At 46.4% G+C, this 11,047-nt stretch overlaps 2 protein-coding genes across 2 annotated transcripts; both read left to right on the top strand.

The window, feature by feature from the left end:
* Window positions 1–2,696: 2,696 nt before the first annotated feature.
* LOC143213646 (uncharacterized) lies at window positions 2,697–6,021 on the top strand. The gene is made up of 2 exons (XM_076433700.1): window positions 2,697–5,704; window positions 5,775–6,021. The coding sequence occupies exons 1-2, from the start codon at window positions 2,697–2,699 to the stop codon at window positions 6,019–6,021; spliced, it is 3,255 nt and encodes a 1,084-aa protein (XP_076289815.1).
* A 1,226-nt stretch (window positions 6,022–7,247) lies between these two features.
* Window positions 7,248–8,015, top strand: LOC143213645 (uncharacterized). The gene has a single exon (XM_076433699.1). It carries the CDS (start codon window positions 7,248–7,250, stop codon window positions 8,013–8,015), a length of 768 nt encoding a protein of 255 aa, XP_076289814.1.
* Window positions 8,016–11,047: the final 3,032 nt, after the last annotated feature.

The raw sequence follows: 11,047 nt of genomic DNA, 5'->3' as shown, positions 1-11,047 counted from the left end.
TCCACCGAACTTAAAATTTTCATTCCAGAATGCGTGCTTTTTGTAAGGAGGCTCGGAGACTCGACACGACACGTCGTAATTTGTTGCTCGCTCGCAGGGAACTGTTTATTTAACAAAATCTGAACGTAACATACATTTGTTAACAAAAGCACTAACGCAACGCATAAATCAATAAAATTATATATAACAGCATAAATCAATAAAATTATATATAACAAATAAACATATGAAACACTCAAGTCATCTAAACGCGGTGGTATAAACATTCTTACATTTTTGGAATCTTAAACTGGCCTACTGTATCGAGAGCTTGTAAATACTTGTACGATGGATTCAACAGAATGAGATTCTTGATTTCTCTTGAATTTTTTATTTTTATTCAATCTTCTATTTTCCTTCAATCTGTCATTTTTAATAATATCCTTAGATTTTATGTACACTTTTGGCTTTCTCTTACTTTAATCTGTTTTTTTATGATACTTATTAATTACTTTTTTCGACTGGAATCAAAAGTTTTGTTTCTAGTGATGCCTATTATCAAATTTAATTTTTAAAGCAAGTTCACAATCTGAAAAAAACATTTTTTAAGAACTATATCGACATGAATAATTAATTTTTGAGGTTAGGTATTAATACTGATAGATTTATGACATAAAAATTAAGTATTATTAACGTCACAGCCGGAACACATTTTCTACATTCGTTATACAAGCTAATAGAAGACTACTTATACGTACATTTAGTTAAATAATCTAGAAACACACACACACACACGATTACGATACCAGCATTTGCTATTGAGGCTGTCAACGAAAGATTCTACCGAACGGGACATGCATTGTCTACAACATTAAATTGTACGCGTTAAAACCGGCATTCTCAAAAATAGACCCTGACCATTTGCACGCCAGATGTTTTATCGTACGTGCCCATGGCCGCTACACACATGATTCGCATGTAAATAGACTGTTTTGTATACTGTTTCAGATGAACTTTGAATTTATTAACTTCCCGATTTTATAGGGAAGTTATTGTAATGACCCCGAAAATCGAAAATCGATTTTTTAGCAGATCTTCACGTTTCATGGTCTCATTGCAGTCATTTTAGACTATTTTCAGCAAAATGTTCGTATGTGTGTGTGTGTGCGTATGTCTGTTTCTATGGTATCAAATTTTTCGTTAACGTTTTCTGAAAAAGTAACAACGCGATCAGAATGATGAATGATGCAATCGATGTGCCCCGTCGTAACTTAGAGCTGATTAGATTGTGGTCCATATTGGTCAAGTAGTTTTTTAGATTTTTAGTTTTTTTCGAAAGTTGTTCATTCAACAATGCAATTTATACGAGGGAACGGAAAGTTTCCACCGAAGAAACAAACGTTATTACACAAAAAAAATTTTTTTCATTTTTTTTTAATTTAAAAAAATTTTTTTACTTTAAAAAGAATTTTTTTTTTGTACCTTACGCTAATGTTTCCGCTTACAATAATCGAAAATTATCCCGATGCAAGAGTGAGTTAATCATCTCTACTCCCAAGAATACATTTTCAAAGGATATCGATGAAAGTACAAAAAAAATTTATATTACAATCTATAAAAAAACAATCAGTTCAAAACGAATTATTAACTGAGATTAAATTGAAAATTAATATAAACTATATGATAATTACTAATAACATTGATGTTGAAAACGGATTGTTTAATGGAGCACACACACACATGCGGAATATTAAAATTTATTACTTTTCAAGAAAATACTAAAATTTCGTCTATATTGTGGTTAGATTTTCAATTGGCCAGAGTAGGAGTGAAAGTAAGAACTCGTTATCGTGATTATATGAAAAATGCAAATATTCATCAAAATTTAACACCAATAATAAAAATCTCGTATCATGTAAATATGTCGACTGAGGAAAAATATCAAATCACACGTAGTCAATTTCCAGTGGTTCCAGCTGAAGCGATTACGATTCATAAAAGTCAGGGACAAACATACAAGAAAAGTATGTTTGAATTTTAAAACATCAGAAAAACGAACTTTACAAATGTTGTATGTAGTACTGAGCAGAGTTTCAAGATTGAGCGGTTTATATATTTTGGGACAATTTAAATTAACAGTATCGAAGAAAACCAAGATCAATACTGCTGTTCGGAATCAAAATACCCGGGCGCGTATGCTGCTTGGTACGAGTCGGCCAATAACGACGCGCTGCCAAGTCACGCATGCGTCGCTCGACTGTTACGTAATCGTGACGGCGAGCGATCGATCATCAAATCGATACCTCTGAGAAATAAAAACAAAGTCGACAGGGGCACCTTCCCATTCGAAAAGCGTCTTCGAACTCAAATCGAGCGCCGTCACAACGTCTTTTTCTCCACGGTCCGTCGACAGATTACTTCGTGGTCAATTGTAGTCCATTTCGTTCGCGCGTGCATTTTCACGTCAACGATTATACACTTCAAGGATCGCGACGCGAGCGGTGAAAAATAAAGTGGATTTCTGCCTTTCAAACGAAGGATTCGAACACATTTCTGGCACCCATTCACTCCGGTCCTTTGTCAAGGATAGAACGGCTATCCTTCGGCTGATCAAGTCGAGCTAAACTTGAGTCAGCCCGGCGACAATTCGCCAACGAAACAAATTGGTCCTTCGAGCCGGATCTGAGTGAATCTTGTGCTAAATTGTGCGTGTGAAGATGGAACCGCCGCAACCGGAAAAGATGGCCGACCTTGAAAGTCTATTCGCACAACAAAGGGACGCTGCGTACGTGGTAAACCGTGCATTGGACAATTTTAAAAAGATTGGCAAATCGAAGTACACGGTCGCAACGGTGCGCAATCGCATTGCCAAGCTGGAGGATGCCTTCAAGGAGTGCCAATCGCTCAATCGACAAATCGTCGCCGGCGCAACCGCCGACCAACACAAAAAATTGCTCTATTTTACTGAGCAACACTTTGGGATCCTCCACGAAACCTATCTGGAGAGCTCCGATTTCATGGCGGAAATCCTGGCGCGACTCGAGAAAGAAGAAACCAACGTGGCCGCCAACATCCAAACAGACGGCGCCGACAAGGGGACTCGGTCAACCGGAGGATCGCTGACAACAAACGACCATCTTCCGCGAAAAAACCTGCCCACCTTCAGCGGCGTTCTTGTCGAATGGGAGAGTTTTCGGGACCGATTCACGTCGATGATTATCGACAACTCAACAGTGTCAGAGGTATCCAAACTGGAATATTTGTTTTCATGCCTTGAGATGGAGCCGCTCGATATAATTCGTAATCTCGCGATCACGACGGCGAATTTCCGCATCGCATGGGAGCTACTGAAAAAACGGTATGACAACAAACGTCGGTTGATAACCGCTCATGTACACTCGCTTTTAAATCTCCCATGCGCCGTGGTCGAAAACAAAACCGCTCTATCCGACATTCGCCAACGAGTAAACATGTCCGTCTTAGCATTACAAGGCTTAGGTTGTTCCGTTCAATCGTGGGATGAACTGCTCGTCTGTCTCGTAGTGAATTGTCTCGATGAAACGTCGCGTCGCGATTGGGAATTTGAGTTGGGAACGTCGACGGAGTTTCCCACGTTTCAAAAACTCGACGATTTTCTTGAATCGCGAATTCGGTCTCTCGAAGCGTTGTCGCGTACCACCTCGCAGGCCAGCATCCCGACTGCGCATTCATCCACAGCGAGATCAGGTCCTACGCGATCTGCTCAGTCTCACACAACGATGCAGACAGATCGAAGTTGTCCACTGTGCAAAGCGGATCATCCCCTGCACCGATGCAAGACCTTTCGGGACAAAACGATATCACAACGTTTCGAGTATGTGAAGCAAGGAAGTCGTTGCATTAACTGCCTGAGCGCGAAACATAATACTCGATCTTGTCCAAGCTCTTATACGTGTCACACTTGTAAAAAGCGACACCACACCTTGCTTCGCTTTGACAACGCGGTGAAATCGGAAACAGAGCGCGAGGCATGTCTCGCGAGTACCACGTCGGATGCAAACGCTATGCGGATACCATCGCACTCCGTGTTACAAACGACCGCACTTTCGGCTCATATTCTTCTCGCAACCGCTCGAATCGACGTACATTCCAGTTCGAATCGTACGCAACGCGTTCGCGCTCTCCTCGATCAAGGATCCGTCGTATCGATAATTAACGAAAATCTCGCTCAACGGCTGCGAACTCCGCGATCTCGCGTCTCCATCTCAATCACCGGCGTCGGTGATGGTGAGACACGGTGTACAGCGGCGACCACCTTGACAATCGCTTCAACCCGCAGAACAGAGTCCACATATTCCACTAACGCATTAATCGTTAAATCATTGTTGAATTACCTGCCACATCGCGTCACCGGTAATTTCAATTTAGAGTACATTCGGGGTCTCGATCTCGCGGACGATACACCCTTTAGTCAAGACCCGATCGAAATGATTATTGGAGCTGACGTGTACGGATCGCTATTACTCGATGGTGTACGGAAGGGCGACTCCAATCAACCGGTAGCGCAGAACACCACTCTTGGTTGGATCCTATCCGGTCCTCTTCCTAATCCACCCTTGCAACCACTTCGCGAAGTCCAAATATTCCACACCATAACCTCCAACGCTCTAGACCTCGCGTTGCGTGAATTTTGGGAGATTGAAGAGCTCCCAGCGCAAACACACCTTACTCCCGCGGAAACGGAGTGCGAAAATCACTTTGTGGCCACGCACACTCGCACGACGACAGGGCAATATTGCGTTCGATTGCCATTCGTCCAAGAACCCCCAATCGGAATCGGGTCATCCTTCCCCGCGGCTAAGGTTATGTGGTCTCGTCAGGAACAAAGGATTATTTCCAATCCGAAACTCGCTGCAGAATACTCGGCCTTCATGAAAGAGTATCACGATCTCGGTCACATGATCGAAATTTGCGATCCGGAACCCATCTCTTCGCAGACAGTCTACATTCCGCATCATGCCGTCATTCGAGATACAAGCGCGACCACACGTCTTCGCGTCGTTTTCAATGCATCGTGCAAATCGTCGAATGGCACCTCGCTCAACGATCATTTATTGGTTGGTCCAAAGCTTCAAACGGAGTTGCCCGCGGTCGTTCTACGTTGGAGAATGCATCGGTATGTTTACATCGCCGATATTGCAAAAATGTATCGACAGATACTGGTCGATGAACGCGATGTTGATTACCAACGAATCATTTGGCGTCCTACACCCGCGGAACCTATTCGCCATTATCAGCTTCGCACGGTTACGTACGGGACCGCTCCCGCGCCCTATCTGGGTCTTCGAGTTCTTAAACAACTCGCACTGGACGATGGATCTAAATATCCATTAGCGTGCTCAATTTTGAAAAGCCAAATCTATGTCGACGATTGCTTATTCGGAGCCGATGAGAAGGAACTGGCGCGTCACACCCGCGATCAACTCATCTCATTGTTGAAAGGAGCCGGGCTTCACTTACGAAAATGGGCAAGTAATTCTGCGGTTCTAATGTCCGACATCGACCCTACCGATCATGGTCTCGCGGGCGGAAAAACTCTGCAGCCCGACGACAGCCTAAAAGTTCTCGGAGTTGCCTGGAATCCGGAGACGGATTCATTTCGTTTCGACGTAACGCTCGAGAACACGGCTCCTCAGTCAAAACGCGCCATCCTATCCACGATCGCGAAGTTGTTCGATCCGCTCGGGTGGGTTACCCCTGTCGTCATTACCGCGAAAATTATTATGCAGTAACTCTGGCGACTGAATTGTGAGTAGGACGCGTGTATCCCCTCCGAAATCCATGCTGTCTGGACGGCCTATTTTAAGCAGCTCCCGTGTTTGCGTCAGATATCCTTACCACGATGGATCAATCTCGGATCGAGCGCGCTTTCCGTCGAACTGCATGGCTTCGCCGATGCATCCAATCGTGCATACGCGGCAGTTATCTACCTACGCGTTACAATGCAAAATGGAGAGGTCGCAGTCTCGCTTCTCACGGCCAAATCAAAGGTTGCTCCCGTGAAATCACTGAGTATTCCACGGCTCGAATTATGCGCAGCGACATTACTCGCGCGTCTAATGTCATTTATTCGCACAACACTTGACTTGCACAACAGTCCTGTGTATTGTTGGACTGATTCAACAATCGTCCTAGCTTGGATCGCTCAAACTCCCTCGCGATGGAAGGTATTTGTCGCAAATCGGGTCGCGGAAATTCAGTCGAAAGTGCCGACTGCTCAATGGAACCATGTGCCCACAGACCATAATCCCGCTGATTGTGCGTCTCGCGGGTTTGACGCATCCATGTTCAGTCAACATTCGCTTTGGTGGGCCGGGCCAGATTGGCTCAAAGATCCATCGTCTTGCTGGCCGCGCGAAACACCTCCTCTAAAACCGTCTGCTGAGCTCGAAGAACGACCAGCTGTCTCCGCCCACACAATAACTCCGGGTGAAGCTTGGGATCTCGCGACTCGCTTCTCGCAATGGTCGAGACTAATTCGTGTAACGGCATACATGTGTCGCTTCATTGCACGACTTCGTAAGATACCGAGACGCGATGACTCGCTCATTCCGTCGCGACAGGCCTTGACCGAAGAAATTCAAAGAGCGCGAATATTTTGGCTGAAGTATATTCAGCGAAGTCGATACCCCTCGGAAGTGGACTGTTTACGAAATAGGCAGCCTCTTCCTCGAGGCAGCCCTCTGCTGCCCTTAAATGTATTTTTCGACAACAATGACTTGATCCGCGTGGGAGGACGACTACGGAATGCTGAGATGCTTGAGAACAGGAAGCATCCAATTGTACTTGCGTCACATCCTCTCGTCAACCTCCTGATCTCGTTCATCCATATCCGTTCGCTCCATGCGGGACCTCAGCTCACACTGTCCACCCTTCGGCAAGAGTTTTGGCTTCCCCGTGCGCGACCGATCATTCGCGCCGTCCTACATCGCTGTGTTCCATGCACACGTGAGCAAGCCGCGATCGCGTCCGAATTGATGGGAGACCTTCCAGCTCCGCGTGTCAATCGCGCTGAGCGAGCCTTTCTCCATACCGGTGTGGACTATGCGGGACCTGTTCTTGTGCGTACTACCGCTGGGCGCGGATATAAAGCAAGAAAATCGTACATCGCTCTGTTTATTTGTCTCACGACTCGTGCGATTCATATAGAATTAGTAAGCGATTACTCGACCGCCGCCTTCTTAGCGTGCTTTGATCGCTTCTGTTCGCGTCGAGGCCTCCCGCACATAATGTATTCGGATAACGGAACCACGTTCCAAGGCGCCGACAAAGACATCGCACAATCGTTTCGAGCTGCTACTCGCGATACTAACTTCCTTAATAAACTAGCGACGGATCAAATTTCGTGGAAGTTCATTCCTCCAGCAGCTCCACATTTCGGTGGGCTCTGGGAAGCGGGCGTGCGTAGCACAAAACACCATATGAAACGCGTTATCGGTTCTCACACGTTGACATTTGAGGAATTCACAACGATCCTTTGTCAGATCGAGGCGTGTTTAAATTCGCGCCCCCTCGCTCCCGCGTCCGATCATGTCGATGACTATTCGGCCATTACGCCGGGTCACTTTTTAATCGGATCTGCGCTCAATGCGGTTCCCGCTCCGACGCTGTTGGATGTCCGAGAAAATCGACTATCACGATGGCAACTCTTGCGCCAGTTGTCGGAAAGTTTTTGGCGAGCGTGGTCAGCGGACTACTTACACACCCTCCAGCAACGACCGAAGTGGCGCATATCGACAAATCTCGCGAAACCCGGGCGGATAGTCCTAATAAAAAATTCGCTCGCGCCACCCACTAAATGGAACTTAGGACGAATCTTACGTTGTCATCCCGGCCACGACGGTATCTCGCGTGTCGTTACCGTCAGAACGGCTCAAGGAGAGTATAAGCGACCGATAACCCAATTATGCTTTCTTCCGGTCGAGATAAACAATGAGGAAGCAGAACTGAATTCCTCAGCGGGCGGCAACAAAGAGAATTTAAATGGGACCTCGTAGGCCTCATGGCGGGCGGTCACGTTCGACGAGTGAATGCAACGTGTACATCGTCGTCTCCGTCAAATGTATATAGTAGATTAAGATACTGTTCGTGTACATAGTAGGTTAAGACCTCGCGATAATTTAAGATTAAATGCGTTGAACTCGGCATCCACAACCTCGCGCCGCACGCTGAACTTCGCCAATAATTGTACGGTCATCGGATCAACAGATCCGAGGCGGGCGGTATGTTCGGAATCAAAATACCCGGGCGCGTATGCTGCTTGGTACGAGTCGGCCAATAACGATGCGCTGCCAAGTCACGCATGCGTCGCTCGACTGTTACGTAATCGTGACGGCGAGCGATCGATCATCAAATCGATACCTCTGAGAAATAAAAACAAAGTCGACAGGGGCACCTTCCCATTCGAAAACCGTCTTCGAACTCAAATCGAGCGCCGTCACAACGTCTTTTTCTCCACGGTCCGTCGACAGATTACTTCGTGGTCAATTGTAGTCCATTTCGTTCGCGCGTGCATTTTCACGTCAACGATTATACACTTCAAGGATCGCGACGCGAGCGGTGAAAAATAAAGTGGATTTCTGCCTTTCAAACGAAGGATTCGAACACATTTCTGGCACCCATTCACTCCGGTCCTTTGTCAAGGGTAGAACGGCTATCCTTCACTGATCAAGTCGAGCTAAACTTGAGTCAGCCCGGCGACAATTCGCCAACGAAACAACTGCAAACCCGGATAATGATGAGTTGTATCGTTTGCGAAAAACTAATTAAGACAATTTATTTTGTATTTATTTAGTATACTATAACAAGGAACCAAGCGAGCAACGAGCCTGCGATGTTGGTTTAATGCGACGCCATATAGCAAACATTTTGATAAGTAGAAAACTATTGAATTTCCCCGAAAGCGTATAATCTTCTTAAAACGTACTAAAAATAATGATAATAATATACTGCAACTAACGAATCGGGAAGTTCTTTGTGTGGCTCTTGGAGAGTCACACACCAAATAAAAAACATTAATAGCTGCAGGCCCTACTAGCCATGCGTACCACTAACTCTCTCGCAAGAGCAGTGCTACCCGCTAGCGAGCGAAGCGAGCGAGCAAAAACAACCCTACTCGCGAGCGAGCGGAGCGAGCGAACAACAATAACCTGTCGTTTTTAAATTTAAATTGATGTCATAATGAAATAATATTCACACCTACTTGTAGGTGAAGGCGGGTCAGTGGCTCAGGTGGTAGAGTGTCTGATTCGTAGCAGGAAGGCCAGGGTTCGATTCCCGGGTGTGGCATAAATGTCCAAGGTGGTTTTTTCTCCTGCTACGGGCTCGGTACCTACTGTCGTTGCCATAGGGCAACCAATGGCAACAATTTCCCCTTTATCCAGGGAATCGGTGAACTGTTGGAAGCCCAAGTTGGCCATCCCGCCTCATAAGGGTACCCGCAGCTCCTCTATCTCCCCTGTTTGGGGGATAGAGTAAGGAAAAGGGAAGTGGTCAGCGAACAAATGGTACCACTGTGGAAACTGGGCATGGACCCTACTAAAAAATGGAATCAAGAAACGCAAACGGAATTAAGAAACCTTTAAGGGAAAGGCTGGGTGGACGGAGCTAATTGTTGAACTCAGACCAGAACCGAGGATGATGGTCACATCCAAACAATCAGCCATACTTTCTAGGATGTGTCAAGCCCACCCAAGAAGGAAGATCTCGAAGGACCCGATATCAAATCTCTCAGGAGACAGATTTCGGTGAAGTTGGTGAACCCTTCCTTCTCAACCCCGTCGCGAAGTAGGTTCGGCAAGAGAAGACCGTATGAAATTAATATCTCGGCCCAGTCGTGATTTCGATAAAGTCGGATCGGATCCCAAGTAGCAGTAACTTCCTCCCAATGGTGAAACAATACGCGGTCCCTTGCATCTTGAACTCCCAATAGACTCACAGCACAGGCGGAGGGATTAGCCCTAGGGGAGGGTGTGGGCAGGTTTCTGGACTATCCGGAAACAGAGTAGGGACGGGCTTCAAAAACTTGACACATTCGACATGAAAATTATGGTGAAGTGGGGGGAGTCTGAAAGGGCAGGCGAGACACCCTGTAGGTCTGAAGGTGAGGGGGCCCGACGTTCACACCGAGCCTTAAAACAGCTCAAAAACTGACAAAAAATTAGGTAGCATGACCCGCTCATCAATGATGACCGACCCGTCTAGTAAGTCGACGACTCTGAAAATGGCCCGGGCCGATTAAAACAGAGGGGACGGCTGAAAAACGTGGATACCTGCAACCCGCAAAAGGGCCGAGTGCCGGCAGCGCCAATTGTGATACTGGTGATGAAAGATCCGGTGTGCCTTAAGGAAGCGAGGGGCGGCCGACCCACCTTTCCCCGGCAAACGCACTTACTACTACTACCCCGGGGTCGGTGCCCTCGTAGCCAAGAAGAGGAAGCCCCTCCGCCCGTCAAGAGAGCGATAGGCTCCTTGACCAATTTCGTGACTGTCCGGGGCCCTAGGACGCGAAGAGGGTACGCTCCTGTGCCATAGAGTTTGCACCGTGGAAACACGCCATTGGCAATTCGGAAAAGCGGTCGATTGGGGGGAACCGAGTTCGATCCGCTAGATTGCCGAAAATCGATGGATCACTGTCGCGCTGGCTATCGTAACGCCGAGTCGCATTCGCCTTTAAGATCGTGTTCCGAAGTACGAATAGTAATTGCGTCTTTTGATAGTATAATAGGCTACTTACCTTTAAAAATTGTTAATTTGTGTTAGTGGTGAATTAGTATAGTTTTCTTCCGAGTATAGTGTTTGAAAAGTGGGAAAAAGCGAATATTAGTAGACCAGCGAAGCGGCAGGAAATGTGATCATGCTGTTGTCCACGGATTTCTTGTGCGAGTGTTGTACCGAAAGTTCGTGGACTCTCGCATAGGAGTATACGTGGTAATCTGTCCATGGACTTTCGGTGCGAGCCTTGTACCGAAAGTTTGTGGACAAATTAAGTTCGGAATTAGGAGACGCCCCCCTCGGAGGGTAAAACTAT

The sequence above is a fragment of the Lasioglossum baleicum genome, chromosome 11 (genome assembly GCF_051020765.1).
Source record: "Lasioglossum baleicum chromosome 11, iyLasBale1, whole genome shotgun sequence".
Classification (NCBI taxonomy): Eukaryota; Metazoa; Arthropoda; class Insecta; order Hymenoptera; family Halictidae; genus Lasioglossum; species Lasioglossum baleicum.
This window is presented reverse-complemented; position numbering and strand designations above follow the sequence as displayed.